Below are 25806 nucleotides of genomic sequence, written 5' to 3' on the forward strand. Positions count from 1 at the left end.
CTGTGCCAGCAACCAACAGGGAGTTCATTGCAGCCCAGAAAATTATCCTTTTCTTTTTAAGCAGGTGCAATACGGTAGCAATAATATTTCAGCAAGTTCCTGAATTGTGCCCACAACAACATGACTGTCGTGAGTAAATTGAAAGCTTGTTATGTTCTATGCTGAATGCTGGTTTCAGAAAGGGAGAAAATACAGCCAATACGAGAAATCTCACTTACACTAGCAGTGAAAGCTGGGCATGAGTTTTAAAATGAAGGAAGTTGTCTTGCTATCAATGTGAGAAAAAAATCCCTTTAAAATTGCGACTTTTAAATATAAAACAGCAGCAACAAAAATTGCCAAAATCAAATCAATTTCTCCAGCAAATAAATAAGGGTGTCAAAGGAAGTGACACAGAATATGAGCTTTCAGTTCATGTGTGTTTTTTCTGGAGGCAGATAACCCAGGGAACATAACTGATACATAGTTTAACGGATTTTTATAATCGCCTCCGCCCTCTGGTCAATATATTCTTCTGTTTCTCTGTAGGTCGCCCTCATTTCCTCCTTGCTGAGTCTAGCTGGTGGATTACTATGCAAACTGTACCACACAGAAGACTTATCTCTGTCTTCTAGCATGGGGACCCTCTGGCACTTACAATACACTTTAATTATATTCTGTATTTCAGTGCTGAATACCACAGGGTAAGTAGCACAGTGCTGAATACTACAGTGTAAGTAGCACATTACTGAATGTAACTTAATTCAAGAAGCTTAGCTGTTAATGATAAATATCCTTTTTCCACTTTTTAAATGTGGAATTTCTTTTCACTTTTTAAATATGTAATGTTGTACAATTGAACCATGTCATTTTTTAAAAGAAGAAATAGTTTAATTTTGTTGTTGCCTAATTCTGCACTGGCTCCTGTCTGTGAGAGCAACCTGCAACACGTGGATTTCTAATGGCACATCTGAAAAGGAGAGATCTTGACAAAATAACCATAGTAGTTATAAAACAGTCTGAATATACCTAGAGTAACCTTTGCCTTAAGATTTGCCTGATGTGTAACAGTTTGCAGATAGTACTGAACAGAGACCAGGTGGCAACTTGTCACAGCTTTCCCTTTCTTATGGAAGGAGAAATCCAGCAAGGACTGGCAAACAAAAATTTTCTTATTTTATCTGTCTTCACATTTTCTCTTTCCTCCTTAGCCCTAGCTTAGTCTGTTTTCCAGTTGCTTGCTGCATTTCATTGATGAATTGATTGTGTGATATTTGCTCTGAATCTCCCTAGTTTCTCTAAATGTCAGTGCTTAGATTTTGACGGGCAGTGGGGACATTCACTGTAGTGCATTCACTTAAGGACGGATTCTCTATTACTGTGTCAAGTACAATAAGGATAACTAAGGAGAGGTCACCACAGAGGTTGGAACTGAACCCTGCCTCCTGAAACTGTGGACCACCGCACAGCATGTCAAGAACTACTTTTGTATCCTTGCAGTCCTGGAAATCCTTCCCTATGCAAAATACCTAAAGAGCAGAGCCATCTATGTTGTGATCTGCAGTGAGATTTTGGTCTTGTGTCAACTCATCTCTGCAGGACTTTGTAGCACCACACAGACTATGCCTTTGTAACTGCTTCTGTTCTTCAGCATTTTCAGGGTAAATTAGAAGAGCTGAATGAGATGACAGCTTTGTGTCATGAGAGATTTGCAGGGGTTAAAGGATATATATAGCCTTTCAACAAATAACAGTGACACAGTACACTCGTCTACTGGTATTTACACAGTTTGCTTTGCAACAGTGGGGATGACGATGCCATGAGCAAGTTAATACCAAGTCTTTGCTATTATCCTGGTACTGTCTGAGCTGAGTGGCATCCATCCATCCCTTCCATAGCTCCCTGTACCTAGGAGAGCTGGTGTCCTTTCAGTTCAGTGGGATACAGAGCAGAGGATCCTTCCACACTAGATGAATTGAACATATCCCACCTTTGACAGTCTCAGAACTTTATCATAAAGGAGTAAGTACATATGGGAAGAGAAAGAGTCAGACACGGATGAAATCCTGGGTCTATTCAGTGCAACACTGAAAGACATATCTTGAGGTCCCAACATTCTTTCTTAAACAGTTTTTAATTTCACAAGGGCTTCACTGTGTTGTTTTTCTTGGCAGGATCAAGCAAAGACCAACTGGTGGCTTGAGAACATGGGATCCTGAAACAGGTAACTGCATGTCATTAGTGCTGTTAACATCCAACACAGATTTTGAACATACTAGCTCTTCTTCCTTACTTTAATGTGTTGTATTTCAGCTTACCTCACCAGATGTGATTTTAACAACAACTCAAGACCATTTTGTGACTGGACCCAACCTTGCAACGTCAACCAGGGAGTGTGGATACGAACCAAGCATGACACTCCGACTGATGGAACAGGTCCTGATGGAGACTATCCTGATGGAAGTAAGTGCTCAGTTGTGCCATTGTTGATTTCCTTTTGAAGACAGTTTGACTACCTTTATTCTTGTTTCTTTGAAAGACAATAGAGATTCATTAAGCCCTTCAAAGTGTGTCGGTTTCATTTCATGCTGACACCTGTATTTGACTTTGCACCATGTCAGTTATCAGTAAATTAAACTGGGTTGTCCCATCATGAGTTGGAAATCTTTATCAGTGTATAGAAGTAGAAAACAGCTAAATATGCCATGCTGAAGGCCTCGTAGAGAACACAGTGACATGCAACAGTTCATTATTCAAGAGAGGTCTTGTGGCCAAATTACACTGATATCAGTTAATGGCAATAAATGTTACAATTGCTGTATGGCACTAGATAACGTCCATGCTAGCAAAGTGGTACAAGATCAAGTCTGACATTAAAGAATATCTTTGAAAAGCTATGTGTGATTGAAAAACTGAGGTCTAATCTGGTCATATCATCAAAGAAGTGCTTAGTATGCCTCCATCTCTATCTGTTTGAACCACTATCCTTGCACTAGCAGATCCATTTATGAGGGATCATTCTGCAGTCATACTGCTTTCTGTAATTATCCTGGGGCTGAAAGGTTAGCTACTGTCAACTCAGTAAGTGGATTAGAACAGTATTAGTTGGGATTTTTGCTAAATAATTTTCTGCATTTTTAGTATTTTGATAATACAAATTTAAATTGCCTGTTGAAAGAATAAATTAAATATTTTTAGTTTGGATTTACACAAATCACAATATTGTTTTTTTTTTTAATTGACGCAATCCATATAACTTTAAAAGTGACTTACATTTTCTTGCCAACTAAAACATATGAATGAATGTTAGATGCTATGTGTGGAGCCATTCTTTCCTATATAGAAATGGTCATTAATTTCTTTTTGATTCCTTTCCATAGTCAGATGGGATAGATTTGACTTTAACTGCTCTGGGGAAACATAGCTTTGATCTTAGCTCATGGGAAGCAAAAAACTTCAGCCCTAGTAAAGCAAAATGTGATCTCATATTGAACCAATTGGGACTAAACCATTTCAAATTGTAAAAAAAAATACTGTGAGTTTCTGCATTTTGAAAAGTTTCTGTCCTTTTCCTATTGTCAAACCTAAATATTTTCATGGAAATATCTGCATTGCTTTCTATTCCTTCCATTTTGAGACAAAACCAAATACTGATGGGCTGGAATTTTCCTTGTGCTAAGGATTTGCTCATCTTGAGACCAAAATCTTTAGAAAAAAATTATATCCCACAAGAGAAGGTGTATAGCAGATTGCATCATTTTCCTTTGAGGAAAGAGGAAACTAAACATGGATTAGTGGGGCACTGTGTCTGGAAGTGCTGTCTCTTGCAAGAGGCCTACATCTTTAATTGTAATCCCAGAATAACCGTTCCTGTAAGATGGGATATATTTGCTTTGCTCTCCAGCTCACATGCTAGTTTGGATAGCTACATGGTGCTAACTATTGCAGTGTAAAATTCCAAACACCCTCTACTTTGCTTCTTTGCACTGCTCATGATGCCCTTGATTTCTTCCAGAATTGGGTTGTACTTCAGTTTTAAATGACACTTAACAAGTTACAAAGATTCAACCATATTTTATTTTTTTTTTTTTACTCTGCAGAAGGCTATTTCATCTACCAAGAAGCAAGTAATCTGATTCCATTCGACACTAACAGGCTTGAGAGCCCAGACACTGTGGTTTCTCAGAAAATATGCATAGACTTCTGGTACTATATGTTTGGGTCAGAAAACATGAATGAGCTGAGAGTGCTTATCAAAGACAGCACAGGAGAGTCTGTGGTGTGGAGTCGGAAGGGAAACCAGAGTTCCTTGTGGAAATATGGTGCCATCACTCATACTGTCCCAACACAGAGAAAGATAAAGGTAATATATTTTCAGACTAAATTTCTTAGTAGAGTATCAGCATTTGTTCTCCCCCTGGCAGGCTGCAAAAGGTTGTGCATGTAAACCAGAAAATATAACCAAGATTTCCTTTGTTTATATTTTGTAAATATAATGGCCTCATGCTCTGTGACAATGAAATAAGAAAATAAACAAAAGGAACCCTGACTTTTACTGGTGCTGTCAGTTAGGGGATAAAATCTATTTAGTTTTTTCTCTTTTTCCTTCCTTCCCTCCTTCGTTTTATCACAAAGACAAGGACTTCAGGTGCCTTAATTAAATGTGTGTTTGTCTGCTGTGAATTAAGGTTTGAACTTCGGGATGCTGCCTACATTTGACTTGACTGTAGAATTCAGACAACTAACCTCATAAATCATTTATCAGTCAGCAAAATAGGGGGCAATGTTTCTCGAAGTCCTTACCTCATTACAGAATATCTATTTTAGACTTCTGAGGGAAGCTGGGAAAACTGCTATAGCCTCAGCTTACTTGAGACAGAGCAGAAAGAATACTAGGAAAACATGCTAATGAAAATGGTGTCATATTTGTCTAGAGAACTCTGACGCAGTGATTCACTTTGCATCTTGCCTAGGTAATTTTTGAGGCTGTCCGAGGACTGACAGAGTATGGGGATACGGCGTTGGACAATGTGAGAGTAAGGGATGGATCCTGTGGTAAGTCTGTGTTTGCACCGTTGTGTACACTCCTTCCTCATTTCTGTTTAAGCTGTTGACCATTAATCAATTCCACGTACAATACAGAAACTCCTCATAACTCTCACAAAAGAGAAATGGCAAAAACTTTACAGCTCACTTCATTTGAATGTTATCTGTTTGTTGTAGTTTGTTTCTAAATCATTCTTCACCACCTCAAACGTTCAGAACAAGCTATCCCCTTCTCTGCAAATGTGACCATTTTCACAAGGTCCAGCAAACTTTACCTTTATTTTGAGTCTGAAGTGCATCTCTAATCCTAGTCAAGGCTGTGCACATTGGTCTTGGGTTCCAGATTAAATGTTCTAATCAGCTTTTTACAACAAATCTCAGTTCATATGAGCTCAGCAAATAAACAGCGCTGCCATATGTCACAAAAAGAAGTAACGGTGAGTCAGTAAGTGGAGTTGCACTACCAGCTCTGTCTATGAATCAGCAATTTGAGCTTGATCCTTGACCCTGTGACAAATTGGCCCAGACTGGCACAAGCTGTGGCTTGAAGGGGTCTGGAAGTGAATTACAGTTTCATCCCATCTTTACTGACATGCATGCAATACTTACAAAATGTGAATTGAACAAGAAATTTGCTGAAAACTATATAGAAAATGTTATGTCTTAATAGGCCTCGCTCTCTGTGAAACACTACACATATAATGACAATAAAATGTTTCAAATCTACGCTAGCAAGAACAAAGTTTTCCATGCAGTTCCACACCCTCAGAACATATAATTTTCTTTAAAATTCTGTGAAAAATACTTGGGGCCTTTTTTGGGGGTGCTAGGGAAAGCCAGTTCTTCATTTTTCCAGGCCTATTAGCACATGATTCAGCCACTGGATGGTGCACTAATATAACTCCAAGACACAACAGAAAAGTGCTCCTCCCTCTGTTAAACTGTATGACTAATAATATGATGAAAGTTAAGTGAATTATTAGGTCTGGTAAAAGTCAAAGTCCTCTCAACCTTTTTGTTTCCACAAGATTGTTTGGTTTAATAGACATTTTAATCAAACTGATGAAAAACTAAATATATGTCCATTTGTCACATGAAAAATTATCTTCCAAGGCAACTTTAGCAAGCAGTCTTTAGGTCACGATATTTGACATTCATAATGTCATTTGCAGATCTTCTTCACCTTAGATCTCAAGGGGCAATAATCTTAGGAAGAGATTTTCTTTTACTTTTTTGCTCAGCTCTACAACAAAGTTAACTTAAAGCTTGTTGAGAAGTACCCATTGTGGAGATACAGCCATTATCAGGATTTTGTGATAATTTTTCTCCAAAGTTGAAAGACCAAAAAGCAATTCTGAGCTAGATATGCAGAAACTGCATTTACAATGCAGTAGGGAGCTGGATGTGAAGAAGTGGGCGAATAAGCAGCAGGTGTACAAGAAACCAGTACACACAAAGAAGCTGGTCCCACATTGCAGACAGGTTATTACAAAATATCTTCAGCTTTGAAGTTAGAGCTCACTACGTGAACATAATCCTTTTGTGCAGAGATTTATCAGTATACACTAGACTTCGGGTTACATGAAGTCTATTTGCTTCTTCTAAATAGTAATCATTAGTATCTTGCAAACCCCTCACATCCAGCTGAATTTTTATCACGTGGTTAGCACAGAAGTAGTACCATCATAGTATGTAGTTACTACGTCATTACTCAAAAATCTCTAACTTGTTCTCATATGACTTGTTTTCTATATTACGACTTAATCCTTATAAATAATGTTGTTAGCAGTATCAGTAATACGGAAGACCAATGACTTTACTTGTGGATTCACTTGGAAGATGATATACGTATAGTGCATCCATAAGTAGGTTGGAAAGCACTGTTCTCCATGAATTAATTCATCACTTGGTTATCTCCTTGTGCACTGACTGTTATCACCCAGTCAGAGGATAGTGGAGGGCTCACAAGGGTGCAATAGGAGAGTACCTGAATGAGGAGAGTTGTTCTTTCTTCTGCAAAGGGGGCAAGAGTGAATGCGTGTGTACACTGAAGGTTTTAATCAGTCTGTTGTACTTTCAGAGGTTCAGATCCATCACTCAGTTCACATGTCACCAGGTGAATGAACATGACATCAAGAAGATACTCACCCTGGTGTTGCTAACTCACACATACAAGTACACCAAGAGAAGCACTTCTCTTAGAAGATATCTTTATGATGGATAAAGAATAGGTGGAGAAGATACTAATATTTGTTTGCAAGCAGAAGCGGGCATGAGGGAAGACTCCACAACATGACTGTTTGTTGTGCCTGTCAGTAGAAAGCTCTTACAGCTGTCACATTCCTAGGAAATAAATTTCATTTTGAAGAAACAACAAAACTCTCTGATTAGAAACCACCAGTGCCCTGAAAGTTAATTGTTTCTGCTATATGCCACCTGCTGGCAGGCTACTCAGTCCCAGACCTGCCAACACTCACAGCCAGTTTGACTCTCATGCCCTAACATACACACAAGAGGGAGTCACATTACCAATTGTAAATACACTTCCAGCTCCAGAGAAGCATGCTGGCACAAGCTCAGTCACTGTCACCAAGTTAACAATCAATCAGATGAGTTTCCTAAGTGCTCAAAAGACCCACACGTCCTCATTTTTAAATGCAGGCAGTGCCATTGCTTCAGTGAAAAAATTCTAACTTTAAGCTGGTGAAAAGTAAGCGGAAATTCATGTATGTTGGTGTGTATGTAGTGTTCAGTCTGTGATGTTATAACTCATTGTATTACCTTGTCTTTTCTCCTAACAGAAGCTGTCCCTACCCCTATGCCACCAACACCTACACCAACAGAACCTACACCTCCAGTGACAGGTAACTTTAGCCAATCGTATATGCTAGTCAATTGGCTGTAGAAGGGCACCTAATATTTTTACTACCAGTGCTACTTATTTGCTTCAGTTGATTTCTTGGGTATCTCTCTATGGCATTGCCTTATGCCATATAAGTCTGCCTTTTCTGTTTTAGTTCTTCCATATATAATCTGTAAAATGGGGATGATTGTGTTTCCCAATGCACAATGAAGGTATAAAGTGGCTTTTCTGGATGGATCCATTTGTTAATTAGAACATACTCCTTTTTCTGTCTCCAGAAGCAATCTGCAGTATACATGGGGATCCTCACTACTACACATTTGACAAGCAGCGTCATGACTTCATGGGCACCTGCACCTACACCCTCTCCAAGCTGTGCGAGAGCAACAGCTCGCTGCCTTACTTCAACGTGGAAGCGGCCAATGAGCACAGGGGAAGCAACACTCGCGTGTCCTATGTCCAATATGTGGACATCGATGTGTATGGCTACAGGATCAATCTGGGTAAAAATGGAATTGTTAAGGTAAGATTGGAGCCTACTATCTATCATCAGTAACTCATAGCCTGCATGAAGAAATAGTTGCACAATGGTTATAAATTTCCAGCATACACGCAGTAATATTTAGAGACCAGTCAGATATTTAGGAGTAGTGGGGAGTTCTTAAACATTGGAATTTCAGGACTGAAAACATAGAGTAAAATTTTGTGCTGTATTGCTAAAAGGTAGGATTAGACCTGAAACTCCAGATGGGCTTGGTGGGCTAGCCTACCCTTCTGGCTTGCCCCCCATGCTCAAGCTTGGTCTGCATCAAGGAATAAAAAGGCCCTGCATTAACCGAGTCTATGCTGGTGGTTATTTCCCGATCCTGTGTGGTAGCCTGGCAAGCTGCATGCTTATCCCTGAATCCTAGTTATTCCACATCACTGCTAACTTCACTTGACACTTGGCATTTGCGATAAAGCAGGGCCAGATAATAGAGTCCTAGAGTGGCAATCTGATGACTCTCCTCACACTGATTGTGTCATTTGGCCGGCTATTGTATTTTAAGGCTTCTTTATGGCTCCTTTCCACAAAGGGCCAGGACAGCAGACATGTTTGATTCAAATGCCCAATAAATGAATAGGTCATCTTACTTCATTACCACCCTTCTTATAAGAAAATAGTACAGCGATTTATGTGACAGGAGGTAAAGGTATAAATGTATACGGAGACCTTTCCCATCTGACCTTAGAAACATAGTGAACTCCTAAATCCACATTTGTCCAACAGCTTCTCTTTTATACCTTTCCCCTGTATTTACTTTTTTTATTGTATATGTGTTTCTAAGTAAACCCAACTTTCTTACAAATGTAATGGGAACAAATGTTCAAAGTAGATGCTAATTTTAGTAAATTTTAAATAAATTGAAAATTTTACTTGGACGCATACTTTCTATTATCTGGCGTTTCATATGTGAAAATTATAAGAGAAAGACAAAGAAACAAAAAGAAGCTTTTTCAAGTTTTGTCCAATCCTGAAAATTTTCTGAGAATCCATTCTGACTACATTTTCTTAATCTTATTTGATCCAAAATAAAAGATTGGTCGGTAAGCAACTACTGCTGACAGACCGTGCTAAGTCTTGGACTTTTGGCAGCTGGGTCGGATTCACCAAGACCACTTTGACTGCACTTGGAACTACATCGCTATGTTATTATGGCCTCAAGGCCCTAGATTATGTGCCCATATACAACGTTCGTGTTAAATAGTACTTAACCCAATGTGAGTTCTTACTGTTATTACAAGCTCACTGTGCAAGTCCTATGCTCCCTATAGGGATGTGATTTAAGAGGGTCACCATCAAAAATACTTCTTTTGAAGTGATTATAATGATTGTCCTTCTCTGTGCCTGCAGGTTGATGGAGTCAGCCAGGTGCTCCCTGTGACCTTGGCACAGGGTGTCAGTATTTCCTTCAGCGGGCAGTATGTTGTGGTTACTACTGACTTTGGGCTGATTGTCAAGTTTGATGGAAATCACAGAGCAGAAATCACTCTTCCCAGTACCTACATGTCTAAAGTCTGTGGAATATGTGGAAATTATAATGGGGACAAAAAAGATGACTTTCTTAACCCAGATGGAGAGATGGAAGCAAACTCGACCAGCCTTGGCAACAGTTGGCAGGTTTACAATGACTCCAGGTAGGACTCCAACCGGGATGTTAGGCCTTAGCTGTTGGTTATGCAATGACCAGTATTTTCAACAACTGGGTTATGTGAGCCAAAAATGTTAGGCACGTGGGATCAAATATATTCTTGTCAGAGTACTTAATTTATCTACCTTGGTAAAGTTTCACAAGAAATTTAACCGTGCTTAAAAGGAGAAAAATTGAATAAAACACTGCAAATGCCCGCTAAGATTTCAGTTATTGTTATAGTCAATTAATGCTAATACTTGAAGATCCTATTTAAACTCTTTTGAGATACTTTACCATTTATTTTATAATTTCACAATATATTATTTAAAGATAGTAGAGGTTTAACTTTGAATGCTTTTATTTCTTGTTTGCACTTCATAGGTATCTTCCACATAGAAAGCTTCACTTAAAAGAAAGCCCAAATTAATATTTAGGTTTCTTCCAGATATAAGGTTGAGATGATATTAAAATATGAATTTCTATCCTAAGTATTTGAAATGTAGAGCTTTAAAATATGATATGTTTACCCTGCGGACAGCCCCATAGTTTTGTTAGATGTGATTTGAAAAGCATCTTAGGTGCTAGTGCATCCAAAGTGCATTGGTGAATTTTTCCACATCTTTTTTTTTCCACACTAGGTGCTTGCCAGATGATGGCCACACCCCAAATTGCACTGACGATGAAAAACATATGATCCAAAGCAATGAATACTGTGGTCTGATCACAGATCCCAGTGGTCCATTCCAGAATTGCCACTCAGTAGTTGATCCACAAAGTTATTCTGAAGCCTGCCAGTATGATCTCTGTGAACTTCATTTGAACAATGCAGCCCTCTGTGAAAACATACAGGCTTATGCAGACGTGTGCCAAGCTGCAGGAGTCCAACTGAGACCATGGAGAAATGCAACCTTCTGCCGTATGTATCAAAGATTACTGGAAATTACCACTTGTCAGGAGGATACATGAAATAGTGATCCAGTGCCCTATGTGCCTTCTGCACTGAAGGAGATGGGGAGACTAAACAAAGAGATTTGTCTGTAAACACTGGAATGACTGAAGCCTGGTTTCTTTCTGACTTTTGTTTCACATTTGACTGCAGTCTCTAGCTGGAGCAGCTTCTCTGCTGAGGTTTTCTCTCACATAGGTTCTATGGTTTCTAAGCAGGAGTGAGACCCCTCTGTAGCTGTTCTTTCTGCTGAAGGAGCTTGCAGGATCTCTCCTCTTGGTCTCACGCCTATTTCATTTAATGGACTTGAATATGTTGTTATTCTCTACCAACCTCACGAACTTATTTCCAATAAGTCCGCTGGGTCAAATTTAGTAAGTGGAAGGATGACCAGAGAAACGCACGATGTAAATGTGTGATCTCTGTCTCCTCAGGAAAACAGGCTAAAAATAGAGTGAGAAAATATGTCATAAAAACTGAGCTGCATCACATAAACATGTAGAAGCTGAAAAAAAATTGTTTAGGAAACTTGAGTTCTGGTATCTTCTCACCTGAAAATGTCAGTGCTTAAAAAGTCTAATTAGCTTGGGTACGTACATGTCATGTATGTAACAAGATCAAAAATAGAATAGAACACTTATAGATCCTGATTATTTAAAAAATATTAAAGACCTTGGTGAAGTGAAAAAATAAAAATTAAATATATACAATATGATTAGAATTAAATATCAGGACTAGAACTTGAATATGGTACATGTTATGGACAAATAACTAACATAACACCAATATCCGTAGCCCAAATGCAAGAATTCAAAGCTATCCTCTTCAGGAATAAGAGGTCTTCAGGGAAACTCTCTCCATAAGGGAAACTCTAAATAGTCCAAACCTCAAAAGAAATAAGATTAATAAATAGGTTTAACTTTTATTACACAGCACTAGCCTGCTCTGCCAACAGTCACTATGAGCCCTGTGCTGCAGCCTGCCCTGCCACCTGTGTTGACCCACTAGCACCCTACAACTGCAAGCTGCCCTGCGTGGAAGGGTGTGTGTGCGACAGCGGGTACCTGCTCTACAACGACCAATGCGTGCCAAGCCAACAGTGCGGGTGCTGGCACAACGGGCAGCACTACCCCGTGGGCTCAGAGTTCTGGACGGACAACACCTGCTCCTCAAAGTGCACATGTCCCGCACGGGGAAGCAAAGTCCAGTGCTTCAGTGCCTCATGCCCTGCGGGCCAGTACTGCGGGGTAAAGGATGGGAAACCTGAGTGCCTCGAACAATCCTACGGCATCTGCCACATCCATGGTGACCCTCACTACATCACCTTTGACAAAGTGACGCACAACTTCATGGGCAACTGCACCTACACCCTGGCCAAAGTGTGCTCCAACACCACCTTCCTGCCCTACTTCAATGTTGAGGCCAAGAACGAGCATCGTGGAAACACCAGAGTGTCCTACGTGCGCGAAGTTGTGGTTGAGGTGTACGGAGAGCGCATTGCCATTGTCAAGAAGGAGAAGAGCCAAGTGCTGGTAGGCAGTGGGGCTGGCACAAGCGTGGGGTGTCTGCCAGGCAGGGCTGGCTTTTCTTGGCAGGGCCTGGCATGTACCAGACATCTGCATTGTCCCAGGCCTGGGTGGGTTCCCTTGAAGCCACTGGGTTGCTTTGATTTCCTTTCTGGAGGGGTCGGAGGAGGAAGAGGCAAGTGGGGAATGTGGGCTGTGTTGAACAGCATGCGGAACAGAGACACCGCTCTGCAAGCCATGGGAGCGTCTGTGTGTGAGGGCACCACAGGCAGTGTTCTGCTGTGTCCGGCCTGGCAGTTGATTTCCCTGGGGCAGGAGATTTCCCTGGACTTGTTCCTTCACCCAGGATCAAGTCCGGGGTCCAATGTGGTGTGTCTGCCCTAGGTGAACAATGTGCGCCAGACCTTGCCGGTGAGCAGAGCAGGGGGTGCCATCACGGTGAGCCAGAGCGGCCGCTACATCGTCCTGGAGACAGACTTCAACCTCAGGGTGTCCTATGACACTGACCACTCGGTGGAGGTGAAGGTGCCCACTACCTACTTCAACCTGACCTGTGGCATGTGCGGGAACTTCAACAACCGGAGAGAGGACGATTACATGATGCCCAACGGGCAGCAAGCTGCAGACTCCAATGAGTTGGGGCAGAGCTGGCAGGTCCCAGACAATGACCCCTCCTGTGGTGTCCCCGACCCCTCCCCACCCTGCAGTGCAGAAGAGGAGAAGCTCTACCGATCGGACCAGTTCTGTGGCATTCTGACTGCCAGGCCTGGCTCTTTTGAGAGCTGCCACGGTGTGATCAACCCCCAGAGCTACTTTGACACCTGTTTCTATGACCTTTGTGCCCTGAATGGTGGCCAGGAGGTCCTGTGTGCTAATCTGGAGGCCTACGCTGACGCATGCCAGGCAGCCGGCGTGACTCTTCTGCCCTGGAGGAATGCCACCTTCTGCCGTGAGTTTCTGTAGAGAACTGAATCTTTGAGTAGCTGCCTTGTTGTCTTAAGAGGCTGATTTTAGCCAATAACTGACTTATCTTAGGAAACTTAAATTCTTCACATTGTTACATATATTTATATTTAGAAATGAAATTCTTTAAAATTCACCCCATTATTGTTTTCTGCCAGAGAGCAGAGGAGAATTTTGTTCATTATCTCAAGACTCTGTGTTAAACCAGTAGTAGTAGGTTCCTGATAATGTGGAATCACCTCTGACTTTTATTTGATGTTTTGCCTTTAATAAGAGATGCTTAGTATCCAGGACGTGTGAAATGTTCATGCTTTTTTCTTGTAGAATGTTTTCTTTTTTCTTTCTGATGTTAAAATAGGATAGGCATTTCAGGCTTCAAAAAAGCAACTTTGTCACTGGTTCAAAATAATCCTAAGTTTGGATTGTGGTTTCATGTGAGTTGTGATTGTCAATTTTGTTGTTTTTCAGCTGTTGCATGCCCTCCCAATAGTCATTACAATCCATGCACCAGTGCTTGTCCAGCGACTTGCACTGACCCTCTTGCACCAAAGAACTGCAGCAGACCTTGTGTAGAAGGATGTGAATGCAACAATGGTTTTGTCATCAGTGGGGGACAATGTGTGTCCATGAACAACTGTGGCTGCCTTCAGAATGGCAAATATTATGAGGTTTGTTCTGGCACGTAGTTCAGAGGCTTATTTCACAGTTCATCGTTACCATTAGCTCTTTTAATTTATTTTTATTTTGTTGTCTCTAACAGAAAGGAGAAGTTTTTTGGCAAACCGACTGCGTGGGCCAATGTGTATGTGCTGGAAATGGGACTATAGTTTGCAATTCAGACACATGTGAAGTAAGCGAAGTTTGCAAGGTGCAGAATGGACTCCTGGGATGTTATCCATTGAATCCTAGCACCTGCCACATTTTTGGGGATCCACATTATATAACCTTTGATGGGAGACTGTACCATTTCCAAGGAGACTGCAATTATACTGTTGTTGAGACATGCACGAATTCTTCTGAAAGGTTTTCAGTGACAACCAGAAATGAACACAGAGGAAACCCAAACTGGACAGCCTTGAACTCAGTTGCTGTCACACTGAAAAACTTTCACATTGTTTTGAAGAAAAAGAAAGAGACCTATGTAAGTGTTCTACTTTAAGCATAACCAAGCCATCTCATCTGTTCACTTTACATTTCTGTCCAAAAGAAATGAATCAGACTTCTCTGCTTTATTCACCTCCAAGATTGCACATGCTAAAAGTCACAGAAATGTTTTGGTTTTGGTGGTGTTTTGGTTTTTTTTTCAGAAAGGCAGAAATCAGCAGAGCAAATCTGTGCATTCAGATCTTTTCTAAACGAGGTTGTAGGAGAAAAAAAAGGTCTTCATCCATAGCTTCAGGTATAATAGAAAGGCTTTGCTGAACTAAATCTCAGTCTGAATTTTATACATCTGGCCTTTAAAATAGAAATGGTATTTTTGCTATACACACTCAGATTTATACATACCAGAGCTAGCTTTAAACTAGCTATTCCAAGTATTGCTACATGTGTTGTGACAGCACAGAGTTCACCTTGTGCTACAAAGCACTATTCAAGATGTGGAATAAGAATGCAGCCTGTTAGTCTCTGCTAAGCTTCAAACTTCGGTGTCTGCGTTGTTCATTAGAATAAGGCTGACTTGGTGAAGAAAGCTGTAGTACTGCCAGTGTAGACCTCCTCTTTGTTCCTGGGAGCTTTATTGACTTACCTGGTTGTGTGGGTTTTATTTTCTTTAGGTGAACGGAATTCAGGTTTATCTGCCCGTGGATTTGAACCATGAAGCCAGAATAGCTATACAAGGACATTATGTGGTCATTGATACCTCTCTAGGGATCCAGGTGAAGTTTGATGGTGACCAGGAGCTTTTCATTCTGGTTGATGAAAGTCTCAAAGGACAGCTGTGTGGTCTGTGTGGGACATTCAATGACAACCAATTGGATGATTTCCTAAAACCGGATAAAGTCCTTGAACAGGATCCAAATAAATTTGGTGACAGCTGGATAGTGAAGGATGACAATAGGACGTAAGTATCTGATAATACTTTAGGAAACAGCAAAATGCGTGAAACATAAATCATCTAGTTATAGGAGTAACACACATTACTTACATACCATAGTAACTCTTCTTTGATATTTCTTGTTTGCTAGTGTTTTCACCTTTGAATAACTCCACTTTTCAATAGAAAGCATTGAAATTTTAAAACCACCCTTCAGAGGTTTTCCACATGAACTTTGTAGATTTTATTTGAAACTGGTCTCTTTTTTTGCATATAACTTGATTTTTGTCTTAGTTTTCTATTCTAAAATATCTCCTTTATATTATCTTACTATAAGAAGTCTAAAAATGTCTCTCAGATTCAGCTCCTGAAATAAGTGCATATTGATTAACATAGGAATGGGGCATTTATCTGTCTATTAATGCTTTCACATACAAATTACTGCTCTTACTCTGTGCACTAGTGAACTGAAACTATCTTGCTTGTGTTAGCTGATTTGTTGGTTTCTTCTGGACTTCAGTCTATGGATAGACAGTCATACACCAACAATTCACAATTATATTCTTAATGGAGAATTATGAGTCAAATTGTAATATTTCTCACTTTTGGGTTTGGCACACTAAAGATACACAGCAAACCCACAAAATTTGGCATAGGGTTCTATTACTGTTGAGGTATGCCTTGCAGGATAGAACAAAATATAAAGATTTGTTATATAACCATGCTGCTGTTTATTTTTGATGCAGGTGTAATCCAGTTACAGTCATACCACCCACTTGTGACCCAGCAAAAGAGAAAGAATATGAAGAACTTTGCAAAATTATTTTGAAAAATAGTGGGCCTTTTCAGGTCTGCCATTGGCACATTCCCCCACAGCTATACTTTGAGAGCTGTGTCTATGATCTATGTGCCACAGACGGGAATTCTGATCAGTTTTGCAAGATTTTAGAGGCATATGCTGCGGCCTGTGAACTTGGAGGTGTAAATCTGGGTGAATGGAGGAAAGATACCATCTGTGGTAAGTCATTAGGTCATTTAGCAAATAGCCATCCAATTAAATCCTCATGCTACAAATATAAATTTAAATGACTAAGCTGAGCAGAATTTCAGAAAAGGGGATTCAAGGAGACACAGGAAGCTTTCAAATGCTCAGCATCTCTGGATATTGGGCTTCTAATCTAAACTTCTAATGGACTTTCAGAACTCACTTTAGGATGTGATATTTGAACACTTTTGACCTAAGACCATTTTTCAGAATTGGGTCATGAAAGACAACATATGCTGTCAGTTAAGGACTCAGCCAGGGACAACTTAAGCACTTGTCTAAAGATCACCACTTTGTCTTTAATAAAATATTTTGTCTTTTTGAGAAGACCTCACTTACCCAACCTGTCTACAGCTCCAGGTTTTCAGCAAGGATATGAAATGAATTCAGAAGTATATAAACCAGGGCTTTAAAATTAATAAAGGAGATCCCTGCAATTTCAGGTCCATTCAGCCTTCCAGACGTAACACTATTAGGCCCTTATTATCTGGGTAGACTAGTAGACATAGAGGTAAGGCAAGAGGCAATTGCTTCTTCTAGAACTACCAGAGATGATGACCGAAGCCAGGAGAAATGACAGCCTAAGTATGAGGCTACGACGTGAAAAGGCATTCCATAACCTCTTTCCAATTCTAAGACAATACTTCTCATCCCAGAGTATAAGAAGTAAAGAGAAATGTCAGACCATTCTCATTGTAATGTCTAGATTTCCACCAAGGCAGGACTTTGAGAGCCAGCTGAATACTGCTGTGCTAAATAGGAAAGCTTTAAGCAATTTGCAATGACTAAGGATTATGACTGTGGCATGGTGTAAAAATACAGGATATTAGTGTACTATGATGATAACTGAGGAAGGGATTTCTAAAATACCACACATTCTCAGGTACTTAAAATTTCATATTTTATAGTAAATTTTTCAGTAGTGGCCACTTCTACTCATTACGTCTTCAATTTTTTCATGAACACGGGTGCATGAGACCTAGAAGGGCATTGTCAGAACAGAGAGAAGATTCCAGACCTTATTGTGGAAACTCTGTTTTTCTCTCTGCACCATATACAGCTGCACCAACAGCCTGCAATATGTCCTGTACATTTGATGTTGACTTCTGTGAGTGGGAACAGGCAACCAGCGACGACTTTGACTGGATAAGGCACAAGGGGCCGACACCCACACCAAATACCGGCCCTTCCTATGACCACACGACTGGAGGTAGGTACAACAAACAGTATCTGGCTGTGCCTCTCTTGTACGAGGGCATGGAGCCTGTTCGAATAACAAATCCAGGCCATGCATTTCCTAGGCTCAATCCAGAGCCTTCTCCAGCAGTCAGGAATCTGTTGTGGGGTGGATGAACAGTGCAGGACCTGTGACCGTAAGCATGTGACCTGTTAACATAAGTCCCAGTAAAGACGCTTCAGCAAAGGTATATCCAGGCTAAGACTGGATCACTGTGGTGCTCAGCCTCTCCTTTGGAAGGCTTTCCTTTCCCTAAGTCGTAGACCAGTGTAATCTGCTGGAAATCCATTTGGGCACTGCAAGTGCTGAGTGAAGAAAAGTTTTACTGTATGCCATCTGTAAATGAAGTGACTTTGTCTTGTCCTGGCCCATTAATGTGAAAAAATTGACACTTTGCTGTTTTCAGAGGGCTATTATGTCTACCTGCAAGGAAGTACACATCAGCCAGGTGAGGTAGCCCGCTTGGTCAGTCCAGTGTGCAGTTTGGAAGGACCGCACTGCTTCCGCTTCTGGTATCACATGTACGGAGCAGCTGAGGCAATGGCCCTGCGCGTGTATGCAGTTCACAATGAAACATCAACACTGGAATGGAAAGATGCTGGAAACAAAGGGGACAGATGGAACTTGGGAGAGGTCATGGTGCACAGCACAGGAAACATGCAGGTAAGGGCCCAGGCTCTTACTGCCGTCAGACATAAACCGTGCTTTCTAATGGCACTTCACATCTGTGGCTGGAGCTAATTTTGAGAAATATCCCTTCCCTTAGATTGTCCTGGAGGGCATGATAGGTGAAGATATCAAGAGCGACGTAGCATTGGATGATCTGTCCATTGAAAAGGGATACTGCACAGGTACAAAGATCAGCTTGGGGAAGGGCAGTCATTTCTTGCTGTGGCAGACACTGCAGTTTCTGTCTTGAAGAAGAGCTGGTGAACGAGGATTGATTTGCTTGTACCATTGTCTCGATTGTAGGTAATGTGATTCCGACAACACCAGGCACCATCACAACCACACCTTCAGAAGATAAAACCACGTCAGCACCCATACCAGGCCCGGGTGAGTCAAGGAGACCCGTCATGGGGCTGCAGTCCTTTCTGCAGAGTACGCTGGGGAGCAGAAGCAGCAGGTGGTGCTTAACTGAATGTTTCCTCTGGTCTTTCCACTCTCAGGGACCTGTGTGGTGGAAGGAGACCCTCACTACCACACATTCGATGAGCAGCTACACCACTTCATGGGCACCTGCACCTACACCCTCTCCAAGCTGTGTGAGAGCAACAGCTCGCTGCCCTACTTCAATGTGGAAGCGGCCAATGAGCACAGGGGAGGCAACACTCGCGTGTCCTATGTCCGATACGTGGATGTCGATGTGGCTGGCCAGCGGATAAGGCTGGGGAAGGGTGGAGCGGTGACGGTAAGCGCATGGGGGAGAGACGGTGGGGCTGTGCAAGAGGAGAGAGCTGTGCCAAAGGGGTTGCTCCAACCCCGTCTTGGTTTCTGTCCTTCCAGGTCAATGGAGTGGCAGAGGTCCTGCCCTGCACCCCATCCGCAGGCGTGCAGGTCTCGTCCAGCGGATTCTACACAGTCGTCACCACAGACTTTGGCTTGAGAGTGAGGTTTGATGGGAACCATCGGGTGGAGGTGACGCTTCCGAGCACCTTTAGGCAGAAGGTTTGTGGCATGTGTGGGAACTACAACGGGATGGCAGCAGATGACTTCCTGAACCCAGAAGGGATGCTGGAGCCAGACTCCACCAGCCTGGGCAACAGCTGGCAGGTGTCCAACGACAGCAGGTGTGTGTGGCCCCCCAGGAGGTCTGGGGACATGTCAGGCCAGGGGAAGGGGAGGCACTAGGAGAAGTCCACAGATAACCCAAGGGCCTTTCTCCTGGTCTTTCCACAGCTGCTCGGCCGGACCACTGCCCACCCCAGCCTGTAATGAGACGGACAAGCAAGTCATTGCCAGCAGCCAATTCTGTGGGCTCCTCAATGACACCAGCGGCCCATTTCAGATGTGCCATGCTGTGCTGAGCCCCAACAGTTACTTTGACACCTGCCTTTATGACCTGTGTGAGCTGGGGCTGGACCGCGAGGTCCTCTGCAAGAGCTTGCAGTCCTACGCAGATGCCTGCCAGTCTCTTGGTGTCAAGATCCCTGTGTGGAGGAATGCAACCTTCTGCCGTAAGTCCACACACAGTACCAGGGATTGTTACTCTCTGGAAAACGCAGAATAGCGAATGAAAAAGTGGGGTGGGAAATAAGTAAGAGTTTTATTACACGTGCTGGGGATTTACAGGCAGCTGTAAGATCAGAGGCTCCATTTTCTGTTTCATTTGATGGGGTATGGCTTAGAATACCCATGGAGCCAAGCAACCCACAGAGAAAATATAGACTCTTAATTATTCAAAGAGGAAGGTATAGCACCCAGAAGTGTTCTGTTCTCTAAGTGTCTTGGCCGTGTCTTCTGTCTTGGCAGCCATCACCTGTCCAGCCAACAGTCACTATGAGCCCTGTGCTGCAGCCTGCCCTGCCACCTGTGTTGACCCGATGGCTCCTGTTAGCTGCAGCCTGCCCTGCGTGGAAGGGTGTGTGTGCGACAGCGGGTACCTGCTCTACAACGACCGATGCGTGCCAAGCCAACAGTGCGGGTGCTGGCACAACGGGCAGCACTACCCCGTGGGCTCAGAGTTCTGGACGGACAACACCTGCTCCTCAAAGTGCACGTGTCCCGCACGGGGAAGCAAAGTCCAGTGCTTCAGTGCCTCATGCCCTGCGGGCCAGTACTGCGGGGTGAAGGATGGGAAACCTGAGTGCCTCGAACAATCCTACGGCATCTGCCACATCCATGGTGACCCTCACTACATCACCTTTGACAAAGTGACGCACAACTTCATGGGCAACTGCACCTACACCCTGGCCAAAGTGTGCTCCAACACCACCTTCCTGCCCTACTTCAATGTTGAGGCCAAGAACGAGCATCGTGGAAACACCAGAGTGTCCTACGTGCGCGAAGTTGTGGTTGAGGTGTACGGAGAGCGCATTGCCATTGTCAAGAAGGAGAAGAGCCAAGTGCTGGTAGGCAGTGGGGCTGGCACAAGCGTGGGGTGTCTGCCAGGCAGGGCTGGCTTTTCTTGGCAGGGCCTGGCATGTACCAGACATCTGCATTGTCCCAGGCCTGGGTGGGTTCCCTTGAAGCCACTGGGTTGCTTTGATTTCCTTTCTGGAGGGGTCGGAGGAGGAAGAGGCAAGTGGGGAATGTGGGCTGTGTTGAACAGCATGCGGAACAGAGACACCGCTCTGCAAGCCATGGGAGCGTCTGTGTGTGAGGGCACCACAGGCAGTGTTCTGCTGTGTCCGGCCTGGCAGTTGATTTCCCTGGGGCAGGAGATTTCCCTGGACTTGTTCCTTCACCCAGGATCAAGTCCGGGGTCCAATGTGGTGTGTCTGCCCTAGGTGAACAATGTGCGCCAGACCTTGCCGGTGAGCAGAGCAGGGGGTGCCATCACGGTGAGCCAGAGCGGCCGCTACATCGTCCTGGAGACAGACTTCAACCTCAGGGTGTCCTATGACACTGACCACTCGGTGGAGGTGAAGGTGCCCACTACCTACTTCAACCTGACCTGTGGCATGTGCGGGAACTTCAACAACCGGAGAGAGGACGATTACATGATGCCCAACGGGCAGCAAGCTGCAGACTCCAATGAGTTGGGGCAGAGCTGGCAGGTCCCAGACAATGACCCCTCTTGTGGTGTCCCCGACCCCTCCCCACCTTGCAGTGCAGAAGAGGAGAAGCTCTACCGATCGGACCAGTTCTGTGGCATTCTGACTGCCAGGCCTGGCTCTTTTGAGAGCTGCCACGGTGTGATCAACCCCCAGAGCTACTTTGACACCTGTTTCTATGACCTTTGTGCCCTGAATGGTGGCCAGGAGGTCCTGTGTGCTAATCTGGAGGCCTATGCTGACGCATGCCAGGCAGCCGGCGTGACTCTTCTGCCCTGGAGGAATGCCACCTTCTGCCGTGAGTACCTGCCTTGCAGCGGCCAGAAGGGCAGGTGCTGCTCCCTTGCCCATAACCCCTGGCCAAAGCAAGTCTTTGGTCTTCCGCTTCCCAGAAGGTCGTCCTTCCTTGAAGGCTTGCTGGTCCTAATTGTCCCCTTTCCATTGCAGCCCTGCTGTGCCCTGCCAACAGCTACTATGACCCTTGCATGACCGGCTGTCCTGCCACCTGTGTTGACCGACAAGCCCCACAGAACTGCTCCAAGCCCTGCATGGAGGGCTGTGCATGTACCTCTGGCTTCCTCCTTAGTGGAGACACCTGTGTGCCTGAGGCCCAGTGTGGCTGCCTCTTTGAGGGCAACTACTACAGCGTGAGTGAAAACCCTGCCCTGGCTTGCACCCCTCCCCGGGCACTCCCTTGCCTCTACTTTCCTGCCTGATGCGCTGATGCTCGGTGTTTGCCTGCAGGAAGGCGAGTACTCTGTGAGCGAGAACTGCACTCGCCAGTGCCGGTGTGAAGCCAACGGCCAGATGGTTTGCTCTCCGTTGTCCTGTGGTGTGGACGAGGTCTGCAAGATCCAGAATGGCCAGAGGGGCTGTTACCCAGCCAGCACTGCTCTCTGCCACATCTACGGCGACCCGCATTACAGCACCTTCGATGGGAAGCTTCACCACTTCCAAGGCTCCTGCAATTACACGGTGGTGACGGGCTGTGACAACTCCTCCGTTGGGTTCACTGTCACCACCCGCAACAAACATCGCGGCAGCCTGAGCTGGACGGCTCTGAACTCTGTGGCAGTGTCCATGGAAGGCCTCCACATTGCACTGCGCAAGAACAAGGCGGTCTACGTAAGCCCCTCATTTTTACACCTGGGAATGACAGATGCCATAGCCACCACTAAATACCGCTCTGTCCCCAAGAAGAGCCTGACATTCCCTGAGCCGGCTGGTGTGCTCAGAGAAGAGCACAGCGAGGCTCTGAGCAGGGCACACACAGCTGCTGCGCAGCAGCAGATGTTCGGCTTGTTTTCCTGAGCTTGCGGTGTGCCATACGTAGAGTAGCTGCTGTTCTCATAGGCCTGGGAGGGTTTCTCATGCCATCGGGTCATCTGACTCACCATGGGCCCTGGCACCATCCCAGGGAAGAACAGTGACCTCTCCGTGGAGGACATTGCCTTATGTTCCTGTCTCCCTCTCTCCCCCTTATTCAGATCAACGGTGCTCTGGCCTCCCTGCCTGCTTCCCCCGCCCCCGGTGTGTCTGTTTCCCTGAGCGGCTCCTACGTGCGGGTTTCTACCAAGCTGGGCCTGCAGCTGCAGTTCAATGGGGACCATGAGCTCTTAGTGCACGTGTCTGAGAAGCACAAGGGCAAGCTGTGTGGGCTGTGTGGGACGTACACTGGAAGCCAGCAGGACGACTTCATGCGACCCGATGGGGTTGTCGTGCCCGACTTCAATGACTTTGGAACCAGCTGGAGGGTGCCAGATGATGAGTGGCCGTGAGTCCTTGTTCCGTCGCATGGGTGATGGACAAAAGGGAACGTGGGAGAGGGTAGCTGTGAGAGGCCAGGGCCTTGGTGTGGTATTTTTCCCAAGCTGTTGCGATCGCAACTGCCTTGGCCATTTGTTTCTGTCCACCCAATGCCATGGAGGGTACTGGTGACTGGGGGCCACGTTGTCCACCCTTGCAAGTGGTAGCCGCGGGTGCCTTGTCTCAGTGAGGGATCTGGACTCCAGAGGCTGAGGTTTTGGCTGGGAGGAGGTCAGGAAACAGTCTGGCGGGGGCCCACAGGCTGTTGCGGGCTCAGGGCTGTCTGTCTGCCTTGCAGGTGTGACCCAACCATCAGACCACCCGCGTCCTGCTCCCCCTCCGAGGAGGAGGCAGCTAACAAGGAGTGTGCAATCCTCACACAACTTGGTGGCCCGTTCCAGCCATGCCATGCAGTTCTGCCACCCAAGACGTACTTTGAGAGCTGTGTCTATGACCTGTGTGCCACGGGTGGCAGCACGGAGCAGTTCTGCAATGACCTGGGGGCCTATGCCACAGCCTGTGCTGAGGCAGGCGTTGCTCTGGGAGACTGGAGTGCTGGCACTGTCTGTGGTAAGTGTTCTGTTGACCTCCTTTGTGGCCTAGAGTCAAGGAACGGGGCAGCTCTGCTGGAGGTTTCTCCCTGTGTCACCTAACTGCTTTGGTGGGCCAGCCCTTGGGTGAAGAGAATTTTTGTGACCTGGGTACTGTGGCACTCCTCTCCTGCGCTCCTTTTGCCATGCTGTGGGGGTGTTTGGGAAGGGTCCAACATTCCCCTTTGGGAAGAAATGCATGTAGCGAAACACGTCTTCTCCAGCTCTGTTTCACTACATATGCAGCAGCTTCTCCAACCTTGGCCCCCTTGCCAGACATTGTCATTCTGAGATGACACTCTGCGATTCCTGCCCTGGCCCTCTCTGGTTACACTGTTGGAGCGCTTGGGAAGGGTGGACCAGCTGCCCACAACAAAACTCCCATGTTGACACGGATCTCCTCTAACTCTCTCTTGTGCTAGGCCCATCGACATCAAAACCCACGACCCCCTCACCAGGCACTACAACGCAGCCTCCAAAGACGACATCACCACCAAGACCCACACCAAGCTCAGGTACTGCCACATCCCATCCCCATCTGCTACTCCCAGGGGCAAGTGTTCATTTAGCTTTCTGCGAGGCTCATGACGAAGGGACGAAGCAGCTGTAGTGAAGGGGTTGCACGTCTCCTTCTCTCCTCCACCTATGCTGGTGGCAGAGCACTTAAGTGCTCGAGTTATTGCTGAGGAGACACTGTGCCGTCCCGGAGCTGGGCCTCTCTGGTCACAGTGCTGTGGTGCTTGGGAGGGGTGGACCAGCTACCTGCAGCAAAACTCCCATGTTGACCCCGATCTCCTCTAACTCTCCCTTGTGCCAGGTCCATCAACCCCAGAGCACCCCCTCGCCAACCACCACAACGCGGCCTCCGCATACACCAAGACCCACACCAAGCGCAGGTACTGCCATGACCCATTCCCATTTTCAAGTCTCTGTGTCAACCACTCATTTGGCTTCCTCCAAGGCCCATGACCATGTGAGGGAGTGACTGTAGTGAAGGAGTTGCAGGTCTCCTTCTATCAACCAACAATGCTGGTGGGAGAGCACCCAAGTGCTCGAGTTATTGCTGAGGAGATACTGTGCCGTCCCGGAGCTGGGCCCCTGGTCACGGTGTTGTGGTGCTTGGGAGGGGTGGACCAGCTGCCTACAAGAAAATGGCCATGTTGATGTATATCTCCTCTAACTCTCCCTTGTGCCAGGTCCATCAACCCCAGAGCCTGGGACCACCTCGCCAAACACCACAACGCGGCCTCCACATACACCAAGACCCACACCAAGCTCAGGTACTGCCACATCCCATCCCCATCTGCTACTCCCAGGGGCAAGTGTTCATTTAGCTTTCTGCGAGGCTCATGACCAAGGGACGAAGCAGCTGTAGTGAAGGGGTTGCACGTCTCCTTCTCTCCTCCACCTATGCTGGTGGCAGAGCACTTAAGTGCTCGAGTTATTGCTGAGGAGACACTGTGCCGTCCCGGAGCTGGGCCTCTCTGGTCACAGTGCTGTGGTGCTTGGGAGGGGTGGACCAGCTACCTGCAGCAAAACTCCCATGTTGACCCCGATCTCCTCTAACTCTCCCTTGTGCCAGGTCCATCAACCCCAGAGCCTGGGACCACCTCGCCAAACACCACAACGCGGCCTCCGCATACACCAAGACCCACACCAAGCGCAGGTACTGCCATGACCCATTCCCATTTTCAAGTCTCTGTGTCAACCACTCATTTGGCTTCCTCCAAGGCCCATGACCATGTGAGGGAGTGACTGTAGTGAAGGAGTTGCAGGTCTCCTTCTATCAACCAACAATGCTGGTGGGAGAGCACCCAAGTGCTCGAGTTATTGCTGAGGAGATACTGTGCCGTCCCGGAGCTGGGCCCCTGGTCACGGTG

At 45.2% G+C, this 25806-nt stretch overlaps 1 protein-coding gene across 1 annotated transcript in view; it reads left to right on the forward strand.

Annotated features, from left to right (window-relative positions):
- Positions 1-584: 584 nt before the first annotated feature.
- LOC104285031 (IgGFc-binding protein-like) overlaps positions 585-25806 on the forward strand; it is a 56614-nt gene continuing 31392 nt past the window's right edge. The window contains exons 1-32 of the mRNA XM_009883422.1: positions 585-683; positions 2154-2203; positions 2293-2442; positions 4080-4342; positions 4953-5034; positions 7827-7889; positions 8167-8411; positions 9783-10066; positions 10701-10978; positions 11942-12540; positions 12919-13483; positions 13966-14165; positions 14258-14638; positions 15273-15559; positions 16369-16550; positions 17638-17787; positions 18221-18477; positions 18581-18665; positions 18787-18870; positions 18984-19225; positions 19321-19604; positions 19714-19991; positions 20287-20885; positions 21264-21828; positions 21978-22177; positions 22275-22655; positions 23018-23304; positions 23635-23906; positions 24349-24441; positions 24744-24822; positions 25123-25206; positions 25509-25592. Coding sequence (XP_009881724.1) covers positions 616-683; positions 2154-2203; positions 2293-2442; positions 4080-4342; positions 4953-5034; positions 7827-7889; positions 8167-8411; positions 9783-10066; positions 10701-10978; positions 11942-12540; positions 12919-13483; positions 13966-14165; positions 14258-14638; positions 15273-15559; positions 16369-16550; positions 17638-17787; positions 18221-18477; positions 18581-18665; positions 18787-18870; positions 18984-19225; positions 19321-19604; positions 19714-19991; positions 20287-20885; positions 21264-21828; positions 21978-22177; positions 22275-22655; positions 23018-23304; positions 23635-23906; positions 24349-24441; positions 24744-24822; positions 25123-25206; positions 25509-25592 — 7721 coding nt within the window. The 5' untranslated portion in view covers positions 585-615. The remainder of the gene's footprint in view (positions 684-2153; positions 2204-2292; positions 2443-4079; positions 4343-4952; positions 5035-7826; positions 7890-8166; positions 8412-9782; positions 10067-10700; positions 10979-11941; positions 12541-12918; positions 13484-13965; positions 14166-14257; positions 14639-15272; positions 15560-16368; positions 16551-17637; positions 17788-18220; positions 18478-18580; positions 18666-18786; positions 18871-18983; positions 19226-19320; positions 19605-19713; positions 19992-20286; positions 20886-21263; positions 21829-21977; positions 22178-22274; positions 22656-23017; positions 23305-23634; positions 23907-24348; positions 24442-24743; positions 24823-25122; positions 25207-25508; positions 25593-25806) is intronic.

The sequence above is a fragment of the Charadrius vociferus genome, unplaced genomic scaffold (genome assembly GCF_000708025.1).
Source record: "Charadrius vociferus isolate BGI_N301 unplaced genomic scaffold, ASM70802v2 scaffold214, whole genome shotgun sequence".
NCBI classification, from domain to species: Eukaryota; Metazoa; Chordata; class Aves; order Charadriiformes; family Charadriidae; genus Charadrius; species Charadrius vociferus.